The sequence below is a fragment of the Xiphophorus maculatus genome, chromosome 16 (assembly GCF_002775205.1).
Source record: "Xiphophorus maculatus strain JP 163 A chromosome 16, X_maculatus-5.0-male, whole genome shotgun sequence".
Lineage (NCBI taxonomy): Eukaryota > Metazoa > Chordata > Actinopteri > Cyprinodontiformes > Poeciliidae > Xiphophorus > Xiphophorus maculatus.
This window is the reverse complement of record NC_036458.1, coordinates 6,013,262-6,032,602: the sequence shown is the minus strand read 5'-3', so window position 1 is coordinate 6,032,602 and position 19,341 is coordinate 6,013,262. Positions and strand designations below refer to the sequence as shown.

At 37.3% G+C, this 19,341-nt stretch overlaps 1 protein-coding gene across 1 annotated transcript in view; it reads left to right on the top strand.

The window, feature by feature from the left end:
• lasp1 (LIM and SH3 protein 1) overlaps positions 1-19,341 on the top strand; it is a 36,068-nt gene that overhangs the window by 12,433 nt on the left and 4,294 nt on the right. The window contains exons 3-5 of the mRNA XM_005796668.2: positions 7,718-7,802; positions 14,088-14,195; positions 18,262-18,337. Of these exons, the coding sequence (XP_005796725.1) occupies positions 7,718-7,802; positions 14,088-14,195; positions 18,262-18,337 (269 nt within the window). The remainder of the gene's footprint in view (positions 1-7,717; positions 7,803-14,087; positions 14,196-18,261; positions 18,338-19,341) is intronic.

Below are 19,341 nucleotides of genomic sequence, written 5' to 3'. Positions count from 1 at the left end.
TTTTTTTTCTTTCATATTTTGTCATGTCACAACATAAAAGCTTACTGTATTTTCTAGGGCTGCGTCTAACAAATCATTCTGGTGATTAATTGAGTTATTCTGGCAATTAATTAGATAAATTAATTGGCACATTCTTCTGATTTTTCATTAGAACACTTCATTTTATTTTATATATCAAAAATACATAATAAATGCAAAAAACATTTATTTTATCTTTAAATAAGAATATAAACATTGTATTGCTTAAAATGCCAAAACAACACTCCTTTAGTGAACGCTTGGTCATTTGTAGCAAAGGATACATGTGCAGCTAAAAAAATACTTCTAATATCAACATGTAAAACGCCCAAACCTTTCTGCTTGACTTAACATTAATATAGCGTGGAACTAATTTGTTTACTGTCTGGATTAGCTAATTGAATAATAAAAGGTTAGTATATTTTTCCAGAATTTGAAGAGTGTACTTAATGAGTTATGGGTAGAACATATTTACAGAAAAATGAGTTTTTCATCTTAATGCAGAATGTATATATTTTTAAACAGTTTTGGCTTAATTACTGCTCCGAGTTTGGCCTTTCTTTGAGTCTCTGTACTCCAGTTAATCATTTATCGATTAGTAAATTAGCTGACAATTACTTCAATAATCAATTAATTACGATTGAAACGATTAATTGTTTTAATATGATTTTCTGTGGTCTTTGATGACACAAAGTAGTAAATGATTATAAAATAAGAAAATAAGGCATTTTGTTTTCAAACAATTGTCTTAATTCCACTAATAAATGGTTAGTTTACAAAAACATGGCATCCCACCTTAACCAACAGGCTTGTCAAGGAGGTCATTGTTCAGGGAAGCAACCAAGAGGCCCTTGGTATCTCTGGAGGAGCTGCAGACACTGCTCTGGAAATCTGGCTTTAATGGAAGATAATCACTGCCAAGAAGAAGCCATAAAAGAAAAACCCATTTAAGATTAACACTGCATATTAATCTTTAAGCATGGTATGGAGAAATTGTGCTTTAGGGATGGCATTCTTCCTCAAGGGCAGAGAAGCTGGTCATAGCAGACCAGATGATTGATGGCACTAAATGCAGGGAAGTCACGGATAAAAACAAGAATGCAAACGAGGGTTAATGTTTAACTTTCCTAAAAAGGCCGACAACCGTAAACATGCAGTCAGAGCTACAACAAAACAGTTTAAATCTGATGACTACAGATTATCTCCATCCATTCTTATGTGCAAAGCATTTTAATACCTGTATTATTTTCTTCAGTTTGGCAATTATTGTGTTTATATATATGAAAGTTTGCAGTTGTAACAAAATATGAAAAGATTCAAGGAGTGTGAAGACGCTGTTTTAGGCTCAATTTGATATGTCGATACAACACAACGGGATGACTGGTTTTTAGGAACCTGCTTAGAAGCTGATTAAGCTTTTTAACTCGGGGTAAAACTCAGAAACCTCAAGTTACTTGAGTCACTTACTTCTGTGTCTTAGTATTTTTATTAGTGAGTCATATTTCCTAAGAAAACGTTCGCTTTCAGAAGAACTGCTTGCAAGTCTTAAAAGGAAAGATAAAAATGGAAGAGTGTTTTATCTGATAATTGAAGAGTTTTATAAATACAGAAACTTCCATTTTTAAAAATGCATTCTTTTGATTCATAGTAACACTCATGTAGCGTCTGTATGCAAAAGCGTTAAGAGTTGTGGTTGTAAACCATTTGCCTGGAGAATCACATCTAGATGTTCTTCAGTTTGCTCTGTGTTTTCACAACAGGAAGTGCTATTTTCATGCCACATACTTTTAGACACACCAACAATACTGTCGAAGGGAGAAAAAAAAGAAAGAGTTAAAAACAAACCAACAAACAAAATCTCCTTCCATGAATTTCCAGAGTTGTTTCCAAGGTAGATGACTCTGTGGTTTTCCCAGGAGCTAATTTTGTCTTCATTTGCATGTTACCCAGTCAGAACTGGTGTACTTGTGAGAATACTCTAGTTGGAAACTGTTACTGTTCTAGCATACACATATCCTGAGCTTACATGCAATCCACACTTCATAAAACTGAATTGGCTAAACAAAATTCAGTCATAACTAAGCTATGATGGCATACTTTAATACGTTGGTTGCCATAAATATGTCAATTTCAGTGCTGCACTCATAATGGCCTAATCAGACATTTAAAATTTAAGGAGATTTACATTAAAGTGTAAAATTCCAGCAGGTGTCAACTACTCTACACTTATCCAAAAGTAAAAGAAATTGTCTCATTTTGCTTTTCCTCCCCTGATCTCTCTCTCTGCAAGGCCCTTCAGAGTGTGCTTATTATGCCTCCCTATGTTTGTTTAATATAAGTCTTGTGAGAGTAAACATCATCAGTTGAAGAGGCTGCAGCTCCAGGAAAGGAATGCAGGCTAGGTTCTGTTCCCGTCCGCCTGTGGGATAACTACTTTATCATTACTCCATTATGTTTGACCTTGGTAATTGATATAGGCGCTGTTTGTTTTTTCTGGATTCCCACCCTCTTCCCTGAGAGTTTCTTCCCTTGGTAGATAATGCAGTCGCCGCAGCTTGTGGTAGACGGAGAAAGGCGATGAGCTGATTGAAAAACTCTGATGGTCTTTGGTCTCTCTGATGGTTGTAAATTAACTTAATGACTGAAAGTCTCTATTAAGCTGAGCATCAATTTAGTTTAGGGCCTCAACTAATGATTATTTTTGTAATTGATTCATCTATCAATTATTCTGATGATTAATTGGATGAAAAAAGTTTTTTTCTTTTAAACACCTTCCTTTTTAAGTAAGTAAATAAAAAATTTATTGCCAAAAAAGCAATAACTTAGCATTTTCTTAGTAAATCGGAACCAAGTGAAGGCATTTGAGGAGATCTGGGTAGAACATATTTACAGATAGTGTTTTTATCTTAAATGCAAGATGTATGTAATCTTTTGTACAGTTACTGCTCTTAATATGTTTTTTTTACTTCAGTTAATGATTAATTGATTACAAAATTTTTAGACAATTATTACAGTAATCAATCAATCACGATTAATCGTTTGTCATACTTTGGTTTAATGTGTTGATTTATTGCTCTTGGTTTGTGTTCTCAACATTACAGCATTTGTGGTCAATTATTACTAAACAGCTCCTCATATTTTGTTGCAACTCTCAAGTCTATGTTGGTGGGTACTTTTCATTTTCAGTGTCAATGTCCAGTCTATGAATTATGAAGTGTACTCTTAAGGTTCATAAAACACCCAGCCCTGCCTGTAATTTGTAACAGCTGTGTCTCTGATAAAGCCAGTTCTACATTTCCTGCAGTGTTGCTTCCCCGTCATTCTTCCACCCAGTTGAATATCATGAGATGTTGCAGCTGAGTGACATGTAACAACCTTTCCAGGTCTGAGGCGAGCTGACCGCATCATCTCCTGTTTCCTCCCTGCAAACAGGCCTCTCCTCCTGCACAGTAGGCCGCTTGTGTTTGTGATTACACATGCATGAACCCTTTCTCCTCCCCCATCCTCACATCCCCTCTGTTTTTATCACTCCTCTTTGTGCTCGCACCAGTTTCCTGTGTGCGGCTTATTAACCCAGTGTCCTGCCTGGCAGGTAGATGAGTGGTCTTGTAACTTGGTTGTACCGTTAACCAGATGTGAAAACACAAAAAATGAGTGTTCACATTGACAAATGCTACAAGATCTGATGGTATGACTCTAATATCCAAGCATGTTGCAGATGTAAGGTATTTACTGGGCCCTTAGTGCAACGGGAGGCTCCAAAGACGCATCAAAAGTGGGAGAAACACTGATGTTGACTATGAGCTCAGCTACACACCCACTACCTCTGACAAGAGGGGATTTTTAGGGACTGTGACTCTTTATGAAAAGCAGCCTTTCACCATAAATCAGACCCACCCAGCTTCAGAGAAAATTTTACAGATATTACAATTGTCAGCTTTGATCAGAGGTTGAGGTTGTTGGTGCAATCGCTGTCCTGTAGCTTTATCAGTTTCCACAACTTGACGGTATGAAATAAAACCTCAGAGTTTAACATCATCTAAAAAGCTCTTGTCATTTTCTGCACCCTGCAAAAGTGTTAAAACACACATGTATTATTATTAGATTCACTAATATACCAATACAAAGTCGGGTGTAATTGTGAAGTGGATGGGAATGTTTGCTGCATTTACTTACAACTGGAAATCTGAAGTCTGGTGTTTATTCATATTTTGCCTCATTTACCCCCTGTAACAGAGTCCAATTCAACCAGTTGCCTTCATAAGTCACCTGATTAGCAAACAGAGTTCGCTTGTGTGTAATTAGCATTCAGAATACATCCAGCTGTTCGGTGAAGACCTCAGAGATTTGTTAGTGATCATTAGTGAACAAACAGGACCAAGGAATTCACCAGAAAGGTAAGGGTTAAAGTTGTGCAATTGTTAGCAGATAAAGAAATGTTCTGATTCTTAAAAATCTCAATGAAGACTGTTTAAATTTATTATCTGAAAACGGAAAAACCATGACACAGCCGTCCTTGTCAAACAGAGGTCACCAACCTCTATAAACGAGAGGATTTTGTCTCTTGCTATCACCACGTAACATTTGTTACATTTTTAGCTGGTGCAGCTCACTTCCACACAAATGGTTCAAACGATCCAAACCAATTGGAAAAACCAAGAATCACTGAAGGAAATTACACAAAAATCTCCAAACAAGACATAAGCACAACTTCCTAAAGCTAAATGTAGACAAACGTGGAGTATTGTCGGATTTTAGTGGTTGAAAGATTTCTGTATTGTATTTGGTAAAAGACAAAGTAATTTCTCTTGCTAGCGCTAGATTTACACATTTGTTTTTGTTGTATTTACCCAGAATTTGTTTATTAAAAAAATCCCCATTAGTCTTTACCACAGTAGAGAATATTCTTCCAGGGGCCAACTACAAACATTACAATTAAATCATCCTTTACAGACATTACAAAAGAATGACTGCTTATTGCTTTTGGAATAGTGTTCACATATACATTTGAACTGCACCGGTGTTCACTTCAACCGAACCGAGACCAGAGTTGGCTTTGTTGGTCCCCATTAGAGTTCTATTACGCTTTCACACCTCCCCAAACAAACCGGACTTTCTAGACATGTCAACTTTGGTTTGATTAAGCCAGCGTTTCCCAATTCCGGTCCTCAGGCCTCCCTGCCCTGCATGTTTTAGGTGTTTCCCTTCTGCTACACACCTGGATTGAATATATGGGTGATCAACAGGTTTCTGCAGCACTTGATGGTCATGCAATCATTTGAATCAGCTGCTCTGGAATAGAGGCACATCTAAAACATGCAGAGCAGGGAGGCCTGAGGACCGGAATTGGGAAACACTGGATTAAACCAAACTGGGGTTGGTGAGAATGCTTTTTTTTTTTAAAGTTATAAAACCCTCAACCCTAGTTTAGATAAAAGCATATTTATGCACTACTAGTCAAAGTTCAGATCTAAATTCAACTGAGAATTTGCAACAAAACTTGATGTTTGTTGACACTCTCCACTGAAAAACAGATAAAGACTCCCTAAATGTACAAAGTTGTTGGAGACATGCTCTATAAAACTGAACTGTATGTTCAATAATATGTAGGTTGACTCAAGGACATTGAATACAAGGTCACCCTGCAGATTTAGTTTTTGTGGAGGATAAAATAATTATATAAACAAATTTATAGTTATTTACTGCTTTGTGTTGGTATCACAAAAAATCTAAATGAATTATCCAAACAATTACAGTTGCAAAATGACATTAATACTTCTGCAAGACACTATCATAAACAAATGAAATACTAATGTGACTAATGTCTGTGCTTCTATGATTAGATATTTGAACTATGAAACTACTAGCTTTGCTAACCACTGCATCTGAATGTCTAATCAGTTGCAATGGTTAAGCGGATAGCAGCTGCTTTATTTAAACAGCAGCTGCAGAATGAGCAGAGACGGGTGCAGAGAAAGATCAAATGTCTGGGTTTAAAGTATTTTCATTCTTAAGTTCTGTGTAAAACTTTTCCCCAATTTATTTGTTAGCAATTCATCAAATATGGCTGTTGCATTGAGAAAATTCTCATTGAGTTAGTTGAGTATATTTTCAATGAAATTGTAAACATATTGGTAAAGTGGGCCACCCAGAGGCATTGGTAACGTCTAAAGATTTTTAGGGACACCGAGTATCCTGAGGCAGTCTGGGAAATGAAGTCCAGATAAGCTGCTAGATTCACTGTTGGGGGTTTTCGTCTCCCACTAGACATGCGCCATGTGGTTTTCTGCCTTTAGGACTGAATGAGCTGGCAGGCACCATTACTTGTTGACCCAGGGTTGCATTTACTTGAAAGCCTCCATTATAGAATAACACTGTCTGATGCCTCACATATACTGCCTACTAATGGGAGTTCAGGCAGTTTATGACCAGTGAAGAATAAAAGCTGAATGGTAACTCAATCAAAGAACATATAGAATCGTTTTTTACACTCACTGGAAAAATTTTTTTTCTGTAAATACATGCTTAATGTGCCTTAGTAGAAATAAAAAGTACTCTGGCAAATTGCATTGCATACAAGTCACTTCCTAGTTAAGAAACTTAAGAGAGAAGCCCTGAAGTTTTCCCTCTGCCCACAGCAGTCAGTAGCTGCGTTGCTATTACAAATGTGTGCAGAAATTGTTCTAAATTGTTCCGTTAATGTCAAAAAAACCCCCACAATTTCACAATTGTTTCAATTAAATAAGCAACACAATTAGATTCCCACGTGAATACGTTTGTTCATGCGATAAGTCATTAAAGAACATGCCGTAGCATCCTCCTCCAATTACTTCCTTTTTCTTCATGGTTTCCACCAGTAGTAACATCTTGCTGTTGATCATGTGATTTGTGCAACACAAAAAAGTGTTTCCATTGCATTTTTGTGAAATAAATTTTTTAATTTTGATGCGGACAAAAAAATCACCTCATTGAGAGAAGAAAACATATTGAGAGAAGAGAGATTTTTTTTTAATTGGTGTGTTTCAATTAAGAAAATTTATTTTTGAAACGTCAAATTTTGCTATTATATGGTCAATGGAAACGCAGCTAGTCTGCACGTACTGCTTAAATCATGTGTGTTTCAGACAGTATTTTCTCTGAATGAAAGGAAGATGCATCTAAAATCATTAAAAAAAAAAAGTCTCCTTCATGCTCTACTGAAGGGAGGGGCCCACAGCATCATTCACACTGTCTGTTTGACCTCGTTGCTGTGTCGTCTGCTGCATGCTGTTTGTCTTCCTGTTATCCCCATAGCACCGTGCGCACAAGTGTGAGAGTGTATTCCTGTGCTTTGTGTTTCTGAAACGCTTTTTCTACACCTGCTATGGCTTGTTTCCGAACTCTGGAACCTTTAGATCTCCCCTCCCCCCACCACCCTGATCTCAGCCTCTTTCTTGTATTTCTGCTTTTTCAGGCTTCTTTGGCTCTCACTGACAAACCATTGTTAATGCTGACAAGCTTTTTGTCTACAGGCACTCCTAATTCAACGTCAGGACCACCTTGAATAACAAATGCCTCCACGTTGGGGCCACAGTCTGCACGCTGCTTGATTTATGCCGTTTTTCTCTTAGCAGGCGAGGTTTGAGCCTTGCTGTGTGTCAGAGTGGAAGCTGGTAACTTCATTGATATTCACTGGTGTCCTCCATGTTTTGTTTTACAGACACTACCCCAAGACAAACTTCACCTGTGTGGCTGATACTCCAGAGAACCTCCGCCTCAAACAGCAGACCAAGATGCAGAGCCAGGTAACCTGGAACTTAGCCAAGCAAAGCATTCATTACTTAACAAATGACCTATCACTCACCTTTTAGGAATTTGCAAGTTGCTGGTTGGTTTGGGTTGAGTTATGCAGGTGTTTTCACACACGTCTGTCCTAAGAAATAACGCTTTGTTGGATATTTCTCATTCCCAGTCTCAGTGTTGAGACTTAACAAACTTTGAAAATGTTCAACTCCTAAACCAAAAGCTAAACAAACCCACAACTTGCAGTGTTTTGATAAATTGTTGCCCCCCTGTCCTGAATTTTGTTTTTGTCACAGTTAAATGTTTCAGGTTATCAAGCAAATTTTAAATATTGGGTAAAGATTATCAGAGCAAGTACAAAAATTAATTTAACAAAGGAAAAAAAATCGTCCAAAGTAGGGCTTCATCACTGATCTTTAAAAAGCCTGACCTGCCGATTCCAAATTTTGGTGATGATACTGCTTCTTTTTTCTATATTTAATGCAAAATATAGCGACAAAGTTGGCAAGAGTAGGGTGATTATTAACGGCGCATGTGCAAACGTGACGTGGTGAGTCAGTCCTCTATCCCAACAGAGCAAGGAACAACAGTGGCTGATTTTTTTTCTTGCTGTATATTTGAACAAATCTGCAGCTTTAAGACACTATGGAGTCTAAAACATGGAAAATTTGAGGCTAATGTTATGTGTCAAGTGTTTGGAAATAATAACTTGGCAGAAAGAACTGGTTTTTATCTGGTTGTTGTAGTTTAGCGTTACCCTGAATCAAGACTCATCCATACAGTAGCAGTCAGGAAAATTTTGCTTATTTTCATGGGAATTACCTGGATAAAGTAGAGGTGATTTACCCATTACTGCTTTTACTGTGTCATAGTCGTTGTAATGTTTGACCTATCACTCTGCGTTTTTGCAGTGCTGTTATGAATTTTGATTTTACTGCTGCAGTTTTCCGTCTGTATAATTTTCCATCCCAGTGCCTTATTTGCAATGAATTAGCATTGCCTAAAAGCCTTGTGGGAAAATTCTCTATCAGTTCTATTTTTATCCATTCCCACTGAATAAATAAACGTGTTTTACTCAAACATATTGGAATTATCCTATCTAGTCAAATCAGCCATGATGAGGGGTTGACGCAATAAACATTGCTCTTCCTGTTCAAAGGTTGTGTTCTGCTGCAAAGGCTTTTATCCTGCCATGAGTCACATTTATTATTATTTTGATACTTGCAAAATACAAATTTTTACAGACTCAACACACCCCCACCTTGGCAACAGCACCCGGCTTTAGTAGTAGCACATCAGAGGGCCAAGGAGAATCTGTTTTTACTCTGCAGAAGTGTGTTCTGACATCAAGAGAGGTACCTAAAAATATAATAATTCAAAAGTCTATAAAATGATTCAGTCAGCAGCCAGAAGAGCTGCCATCTTAGTCAATTGGAAAATGAGTAAAAAGCTATTTCCTTCCTTGTAGATTCATTACGCACATTTACAGTGAGTGGAAAGAAAAATGTGGTAGAAAAAGCACAAACAGCAAAAATAGCTATTGTTGTGAACATAATTTAGATTTAGGAATGAGTCTGAAGGTGTGTTGAGTCACTCCCGAACCAGAGACTTCAAAAGATTCTTACCTGGGCCCGGAAAAAAAGGATGAACTGGGATCTGGTTTGAAAATCAAAGCCCCCGATTATAGGGGAAAAGTGGAGAAAAACAAGCCAAATTGCTTGAAATCCAGTGTGAAATTTCCACAGTTTGGGATGATTTTCCATTTCTGCTGCTTTACTTACACTGTTTTTCCATATAATCTGTGGAGTATTGTCAAGAGGAAGATGAGGGCCAACAGTTCATTAAGGCTTACTAGAATGAAGTCATAGTATTACAGGAAAATAAAGTTGTAATTTTTTGACAATTCAAACACAAGAAATGGCAAAAAATTTAAAACAAGAATGTTGAGCATCTTATGGAGTTATACTTTAACCATAGGTGTTACATATAATGAAATATTTCCTCTTAACACATAAGCATCAAACTATCAGTAGCAGGATTATGCCGATTGAGGAAGCAGCTGAATCAATTTTGAAGAAACCCACACATATTGGGGTGTGTCAGAGTTTTTTTCCCACTAAAACAACAGTTTTTCCTTAATTTTAAATTTGAAAGACATTCTAATAAAATTGCATCTTTATTTTTGCAAATTTTATGACTATATTCTCACAATTAAACAAAAACTATTGTAGCCTTGCGCTAATATTCCACCATACAATTCACAAAATCAATCAAGTTTATTTGTACAGCACATTCAGCATCAAATGTGGTTCAAAGTAAAAGAAAAAACACAACATAATAAAGTTATAAAGTATACACATTTTGATGAGGGTCACCACCAAAATCATACACATCAAATATGTTGGTCAATGTTTCATTGTTGGTCAAAAGGCATGATTGAAATAAAAGCCACATTTTCTGTCATTTGTAATTTCTTTTTTCAGAAAAAAAAAAGAAAACGATTTACTAAAATGAGATCTGCTATGAAAAAATTTAGTTTTTATTTTTAGGCCATATTGCCATACACACTTGGAGTAGAGAGGAATAAAGCAAACGTAAAGACCAAAATATCTTTCTAATTTAAGCTAATTATCCAGATTTTATTGCAGGAGGTTGGTGTCTGTCTCCAGCAGTCACACCTAAAGTGCCTAAAAACCAATTAATTAAATCTGGTGCCAAACTATTTTGGCACTCAAAAACCTTTGAGGCTTCCATCTGTGGTTTCACTTCTCTTATTAGTGCTGTGACGATTGACTGTCATACCTTGGTAGTCAAGGAACTTGTTTGTGATTGTGAATACTTAGGTGCACAAACTGGCTATAAATGCCTCCTCTAGAGACAAAAAAAGCTCAACCTTAGGAAGTATTGCTATATTAATCTAGACGGAGAGAAGCAGGAGAAGATGTATAAGAAGCTGTGAATGAGGCTTGTTTTCTCAGCGTGTAGCAGAGAAGAGAGAGTGTTGTGCTGATAGGAGGGCAGGGCTTATCAAAGCGTGGGTCTAATCCAAATGTCATTGTCAGACACTACAGATGAGACAAGGGGTGTGTGTTGTGGGGGGGGTGAAAGAAGGGTATTCTGTGGAGAGGTGGGTTAGTTAGGAAACTGTGGGACAGATGGTGTTTTTTTTATGTGGGCCATACATCTAAACATCCCCCATCATAAAGGAAGCATGTGCAGTTGAAACCAGATATTTACATACACTGAATAAAAAGAGACACACATTATTTTTCTCACTGTCTGATGTTAAATTGGACCAAACTTTTATTGTTTTGGCGTAGTTAGAATTACCTAAATTATTTCTACTTGCAAAAATTTTAAAAGAAAATTATTTTTTTTTACATTTGAAGTTTTCTTAATTAACTTCAGTGAGAAAAAGATGTGTGTATCTTATTCATTGTATGTAAAATCTGATTTCAACTACATGAAGATTGCAAAGCTTTCTTTTTGTTTGTTTTTAAATGTTTGGTGTTCCATAAACAGATACTTAGAAATGTTTTCAGTGCCAACATTTAAAAAACGGAACTTAATTTTCTGCTGAGGTGTCAAAATACATTTGTTCTGAAAATAAAAGTGAATGTTGTTTTTGAAAAGCTTCCCCTTCGGTGCGGAGCTTCTATGAAAATATCAGAATAACAACTCTTAACACCCCTTTATCTTTCATTCAAAAGGTTCATTACATATAATATTTTAACTTGCCTTTGTTTCACTGGAAGAAAGTTGAAAGGACTTGAAGAAAACAGTAACTGTATTCAGCTTCTCATCCCCACCGTTCGTGGTGCTGTGTTGCTAGAGGAACCCTATTGCTATGGCAGCAGGGTAGAGGTTTGTCACACCTCATTACAGGACTTTGCGGGGGAAAAACTGAAAGAAAAAGGGCACAGAGAGAGAAATGAAGAAAGCAGGCTGAATGAATCGAAGAAGCGATGAACGAAGCAAAAAAAGGAGGTGTGCAGGTTAAAGGAGGAGATAAAAGCAAAATCCCAAGAAAGAGAATGCTGCAGGAATGCAAATGAAATAAAAGCTTTAGATATCTAGGAGGAGATACTGATGCTGTTAAAGCTTTAAAATATGAATGAATGAATGAATGAATGAGGAAAAGTCGTGGGTGGGGAAAGAAAGCAAAAATGCGATTGGTGCAGAGCGAGCAGGGGTGTTGACCCTAAAAGACAAAGGAGATGGATTTGGGAAATTAAACGAGAGTGAGTCAAGACCGCTTTCTTCCTAATGTGTCCCTTTTTCAGGGTTTGAATTTCTGCTGTAGTTATATTCCCGTGGTTTTTCGTGGTTCCGGACGTCACAGAAGACTGACTGAAGCATGGGTGTATCGCGCTGAATCATGTACGCGCTCAGATTATGTGTGAATCACAGCCGTGTCATCTCATCACAAAGCGTCAAAAGATTAAAGGAGGATTGGTCAGCAGTCTATTAGGCCGTGTCAAACATTATTTAGACATCTGAGAGGGGGGTAGGTATTTGTTTCCTGGTTGCAAACTGCAGTCATCTCATGCAGGGAGGTTAGACAGAGACTGGGTGCTTCAAAAATACCACCTTGTAATGCCTTCCTGTTTCATCTTCAGCTGGAGCTCTTCGTTTTGAGGCAGTCAGAGAAAACTCATGGGTAACAGTTTGTCTTACTGGTTGAGTTACATTGGCTGGACATTTCCTCCTTTGCCCTCAGGGTCAGAAACGGGTGGGTGGGGTTGGAAATGCTCACTCAAACTCCGTTTGTCACTCTCTACCTCTCGTTTTGACCATATATGGTTGCCAACATGTCCTGTATGGAAGGCCTACACTCCTAAGCAAACAGGAAGTTGACGTCATCACAGAAAAACTGAGCGATACACGCAGGACCCACCTTGTTCTGATTGCACACATGAAGCACACACAGCTGACTTATCTGCTTTTTATATCGAACATAAATTGCGGTTGTTTTAGCAGCACGACTTCCTGGTTTAATAGAAATGTCATGAGCACGTTTACTGTAATGTCAAACTATAATAGTAACAATGTGGGGCGTTTTTGTTTGTTTTTTTAAACACCAGTTAGTGCATACAAAACAAACAATACAGACTAACAAACAAAGGTATTGATCTACAAAATAACCATTTAGATAAGAGAATGAACAAAAACACAGGGTATACATAAAAATGGATACCTGTAGGACAAAGACAAAACATAGAGCAATGTGTTAGTTTAGCAAATATGTATTTCAATTTATCTAAAATTACTCAAAACCCCACTGCAAATTAGGTTTATTACCATAATTCACATTTATTAAGGGATGTGGGTTTTAAGAAAATTACACAAGGACAGTTTAGTTAATTAAAATTAATACATCCTGCTCCAATTGCAGGAAGTGGATGACGGCACAGGGAATTCTGGGTAAATGCAATCAAAACAAATGCTGGAGAAATGATTGTTGTGTTTTACTAAAGACAAAAAACAAATCCTACAACCGCTAAAATGTGACGTCTACTCCATTTTAATTTACATTTCATGAAGAAGGAAGTTGTGCTCATGTCTTCCTCTTCAGTTTTTCCCGCAGTGGTTCGTGGTGCAGCGCCTCCACAGGCTAGGAGGGGAACAGATTTTTCAAAGGTTTTGGTTTGTTTCTCACAGTGCAGTGTGAAAGCGAACCGCACCAGCTGAAATATCTCCAAGGCAACTAAGGCTTTGTTTCAGAACAAGTCCTGGACTTGAAATCTTAGGAAAATCTCTGTTGGGATTAAAAAATGTCTGCCACCCACATAACCCAAAGATGATGGGATTTTGTGTTTTATAATATATAATATAACATTTTGTAATATTTGTTCTGCTAAGCAATTTGAATAGTTTGCTTTGTTCATTGTAAACACCTGCTAGTTTATACATTTTGCCAAGTGTTACACTTTGTAACATTTTAACTTGTTGCTGTTTTCTAATAGTGTGAAGCTGTAATAAATCCAGCCGGTGAACATTTTTCCTGCATCTATAAGAGTCTTTTATTAGCAAAATATAACCCAGAACTGACCCATTACAAACACTGGTACCAAGTGGTTATGAGGTGGAAGCTAATCCCAACTATCTGCTTTCTGTTGGAAATTTCTTATGCTGAAAGAATCTAGGTCAAAGCATCCATAAATTATAATCTGCTCTGTATTTGTTGACTCACAAGCATCCATTTGTAGCAATTTTCCCCCCCAAACGTATGTTCCACACTTGCTGGTTTTTAATCGTTTCCTCCTTTCTGACATCTTGTCGCGCAGGTTCACTACAAGGAGGACTTTGAGAAGAATAAAGGCAAAGGTTTCAGCGTGGTCGCCGACACGCCAGAGCTGCAGAGAATTAAGAAAACGCAGGACCAGATCAGCAATGTAAGTGTTCACAGCAAGGACCGCTAACACAAATCGCTATCAACTTGAGAAAACAGTTTTATACTTGTTGGAAGACAATGTGCAATGAACTGATTAATTTTGTTTCTCTCATGCAAAATAGAAGATTCAATTTGCGGTTGATAACTAGTACATACAAACTGAGCTAAAATGAGCTTGTTGGTCTATTTTATTATTTTATTAACCTCAGGGTAACACTTCCGTCAAATTAGGCTTGTTAGGTGTTATATTTCTGTGAGTCATCAGAGGAAACTGCAGAAGCAGACATTTATTGTTGTTTTTCAAGATTTTATTTACAGTGGACCCTCGAGAAATCAGTGAATACTTGATAGATCCTCTAAAAATCCTTAATTTTGCTTATTTTACATGTTTAACACCAGATGCATTCCCAGTAGAAGCCATTTTAGCACTACCTCAAAAGCTAATATCTACAGTGTTATTTCTGCTAAGCCAATCAACACTAAGGAAAACAAATGATGCTCCTCAATTGGGTAGTTCGCAAATGTGAACCAGTAGCATGTCAAGTATTTCAGCATATTTTATATATGCTCTGCAAAAGAAAGACTGCAACAAGACACATTTTCTGCAAATAATTTAATCGAGTTTCACAGAAAAATCTGCAAATATTGAACCAGAAATGGATAGAAACCCATTGCACTTTAGTACTTTCAAAACTGCTTCAAGAGATGAAAATCTAGACTTTTTTATAAGTTGTACCTTCTTTCATCTCTTTTCTTCCACTATAACTGTTGATTTACCATTTTTGTGTGAAAATAAGACTGGAAATGCGTCAAATGCTGACTTCCTTTCCCCACTCTCTCCTCAAAATCTTCCACAAAGGCCTTTATTTTCATGTGAAACAGACCCGCACACAAAACACATCATTACACACAACCGGCTCTGCACTGGCCTCACTAATGACATAATTAGTGTTGAGGGTGATGGGTAATTGCTGCTTTCATGCAATGAAAGATCCTGCTCGTCTGAGATCAAGGAAGTGTTTACGGGTGGGAACGATGCACATATATATTACATGTATATATGGATGTACACACACAAGCCACATCTGTTTAACAGAAACACTGATGGTTTTCTGAGTGAAGTGCTTTTAGTTAAAACTGATCAGACATCTGCTTTCAATCAGTCCGTCATTTGCAGCCGATCATTAAGGAAGAGCTACACTTTCCTGCTGTTTTGCGTTTTTTTTGTTTCTCTCCTTTCCTCCATAAAACACATCTTCAGTTGTTGTTAAACAGCGAAAACGGGGAACTATATATCTGAGGAGTTTTACTTATCGCATTAAATCCACACAGACTCTATCAGTTCAACCTGCTCCCTCAAAATAAGCTAAAATAATCTCCCTCACACACTCTCTTAGCATATTGCTCTCAAGAACAGCGACTGTGTTGTCTCGCTCACTAGCTTCACTATTCTTGGACAAACACTGTCATCCCATCCAGTCTGTGAGTTACTCGCTGCCACGCCGGCAGCACAGTGGGCCCTTTGAGATGGGGGCGTTTGAATCTTGACCCAGACACTGTGAGTCAGTCTGTTACCAGCCTGCTAATAAGAGGGGTGGGTTATTCAGCCCTAGTGTCATCACTCTAGTGTGTTTTTATCATGCAAAGCAGAGGTTGCCAATATTAATCAGTTATTGACTTGCAGAAGTATTAATGCATTCTAAAATGCTGCAAACAAACTTCAATGCATTTTTATTGGGATTTTGAGTAATAAATCAACAAAAAGTTGTGCATTTTCTTCTTTTTTTTTTAAAATCCTTAATCACAAACTACTCTTGTGCATTTTTTATTCGACTGCCTTTTACACTGAAGCAATTAAATATAATCGTGTGCGTGAATTCCTGCCTAGCAACCTGGGCAAGGCCAGAGTTATTTAAAGGGGAAGTATTATGTGTCATTTCATAGCATAATCAACTATGTTAACTTCAGTTGTTAAAAGTGCCATATGTATCAAATACAATTTAAAATGAAATTTACTTCCCGATAAAACACCCTGAAATTGGATTTTTGTTTCTTTAAAAACACTTGTTCTTTCTGAAACTCTGTCTTCAGGAAGTCACCACATCACTCCTCCATTAACCTTTTAACAACGTTTTTACCAGCGTTGCACTGAGAAGTAGCTCATATGATAAGCCCTGCTGATGTGCAGTTCAACCAGGCGTTTGCTAATTGCTTCTGGCTAGTCTGAAGGAGCTGAGTGGGGATTGCAGGAGAGGGTTGCTCTGCAAGGCAGTAGCTCCGAAGCTTGGAAACTGCAGCTATGACAATAAATTCTCCCAGAATTTACTGCAATAAATATTGTTTTGCTACCATTTTAATGTAACAGTAATGGCATAATAATGCAAGTACACCGTCAGAAAGATAGATACACTTTAATTCCTAACAAAAATTGAACACCGACACTGGAAGACATTTTAACTATTCAAAATAAATGAATAACGCAACAGAAACGACAAATAAAATGCTCTGTGAACAAAATTTCCCTTTAAAAAAAAATATACAATTCCCTTAAAAAAAGGGACTAGTTGAGACCAGACTGAAAGCTTTTGTCATCCAATCACTGGTAAAGAGAGAGATACAAGAAAAGCAATTATGCTAATGGAAATTATCCATTTTGTTTTAATTTGGCATGTGATTTATTGATTATGGTGACAGGCTTAATCAATGGGACAGGTACTGATGTTTATAGAGGAGAAGTTCTGCTTGAAGCCACACAAAAGACTTTGCAAATGTTGTTATTTCACATGGAAATAAAATTTGGGGAGAGTTGTGAGTTTAGCCAGAGATAAATAAAAAGGCAACCCTGGAAGAAAACCGTAATGGAGGCTGGAAAACCTCCAAAACAGAGGTTTAGATCAGGGGTGTCCAAACGTTTTGGGCCAAAATCATCAGGTGAAAACTACTTCCAGGCCAAGAAAATAAAAACAGATAAGATCCAGCAAATAAAGTAGACAGATTTTTTTCATCAGACACCCACACTTGACTAGAATGTTGCACATTTTCTGTGTTATAAGAAAGAGATGTAATTTTCAAATTCTTTTAGGCCCAGTTTGATAAATTTATTTGGTCACTTTCTTTCAAAATGCTTGCTATAGTTAGTGAAGTTTAATAAAGTAAATTAAAGCTGATCTGGGTGCAGAAAAGTCGACTTTTCAGTAAAAGTCTCAGGATAGACTTACTATCAAAGTTTGGTTATTAACAGACAAATACTTAACATTTTCCATTGCACAAAAACCATATCTGTAATTATTTTTACCCTGATTTAAAATAAAAAGTTTAATAACCGAATTTGCATCATTCTTATTGGGGTTGGGACACAAAAGCTCAGTCCAAGGGCCACAAATGGCCCCCAGGCTGCACTTTGAACATCTTTTGTTTAATTAAATAATCCAATTGAGTCTTGAAACGTGATCAATCTACATAAAAATTATCTCAGGTGTGCAAAGCTGCTTGCCACATTAAGTCTTATCTGTAAAAAAGACGTAATGAGATAAGAGATGATGAAAACTCTTCATTCTTGCATTTTACTCTCATGCTCCACTAGATGTTGGTTTTCTGAATATAGTTGCAATTAAATCCATTGAAATTTGTGAGTCTTGTAAGCCGCTACATGTCACTGCACATGTAGCGGCTTGTGCAGTGACATGTGTTCTTTGTGTATCTTTAGTTTTCTCATACTTAAATCTTATTTTCTCACCCTGAATTTTTAAATTTCTACCTTTGTTTTTTTTGACGTGCTTCTGCTTCATGATTTGTGTGGGTTGTCGTGCAACTCTGACCTCGCAATACTTCCGGCTGTGGAGATGTCATTTCCTCTAAGCGTCAAGCTGCTTCCCCAGCCGTGGCAGCACGTAGCGCACCCCACCTATCAGCAGAGGGAGAAACTAAAACACAGGAAGTGGGAGCCCTCTGGTGGCTGGGAAATGAACTGACAGGCTGTGCAGGGGGGAAAAACTCCATGCAAGATTGAATTTGACGGTGCATATTCCATGCCTGATGTGAGCTGACTCACCGTTTGTGTATTTCAGATCAAATACCATGAGGATTTTGAGAAGATGAAGACTGGAGCAGATGCTCCATATCAGCCTACCACCCCCAACCAAGGTATTTATTCTGCAACTCGACACATAATCAGACAAGTAGTCAGAAGTACAGCTTCAGAGTAATTTACTGCTTTCTTTTTTTTTTTTGATGGATTCACTCACTTCTCCCTTTCAGGGGTTTTTGTTGCAACTTGTTCATCGCCCAGCTATAAATAACTGCGTTGCTGCAGTCGTTTCACAATCCGGACGGCAATCAGAGTACCACTTTAAATTGTTTAAACATTTACTCTTATTGCTCAAGTGTTCAGTTAGAAACTTTGGGACAATAAACATGAAAAATACTGACACAATCACTCATTTGTGGAACCCCCTAAGGGATCTGGCAGAAAATAAATGTTTCTTCTGTGTTAAATTTTTAGCATTTCCCACACAATAATGTACTCGTTCATTCATGCAGCAACTTGAATACTGAAAGTCTTTCTGCTGCAATATAAGATTTTTGTGACGTTTTTCTGTGTACATTAATATTTTTGATATATCTGAAGTGTCAGATCTTCAAATGTGGCACAAACTTATGTGCAAAAAGCAAAACAGGTCAGCCATGTCTCAGACATAAACAGAATTTGTCTGTAAGAAGGGAAACAGTTTTGTTTGTGTCTTTTTCATGTTGGTAGTCTAAATGGTTAATGAAGGTCCGTTTTCATGCACAATCCCATCTCCACCTTACACAAACAAACAAGAACACACAGTTAGTAGATTGATTTTCAACCAGTTTCTGCACCAAAGACTTAAGAATGTAAATACGCATTTCCAGAGGCTTTTTAAAGGTGAACATCTGTGCAATTTTAAATTGGCATTTGTTATCGCTATGACTGTATGCAAAGCAGACCAGGGTGCATTTGCTAATTTACTGCAAGGGAACGCAAAAGAAAAAAATGCAGCAGCTTAGTGGAAAAGATCCAGCACGATGAGTCAGACGGCTGGTTTATTTTACATGCTTGATTTGCAAATTCAAACAGAAATGTATTGTTTGAGCAACAGGGAAGTTAACAGGTTGCCTTGACT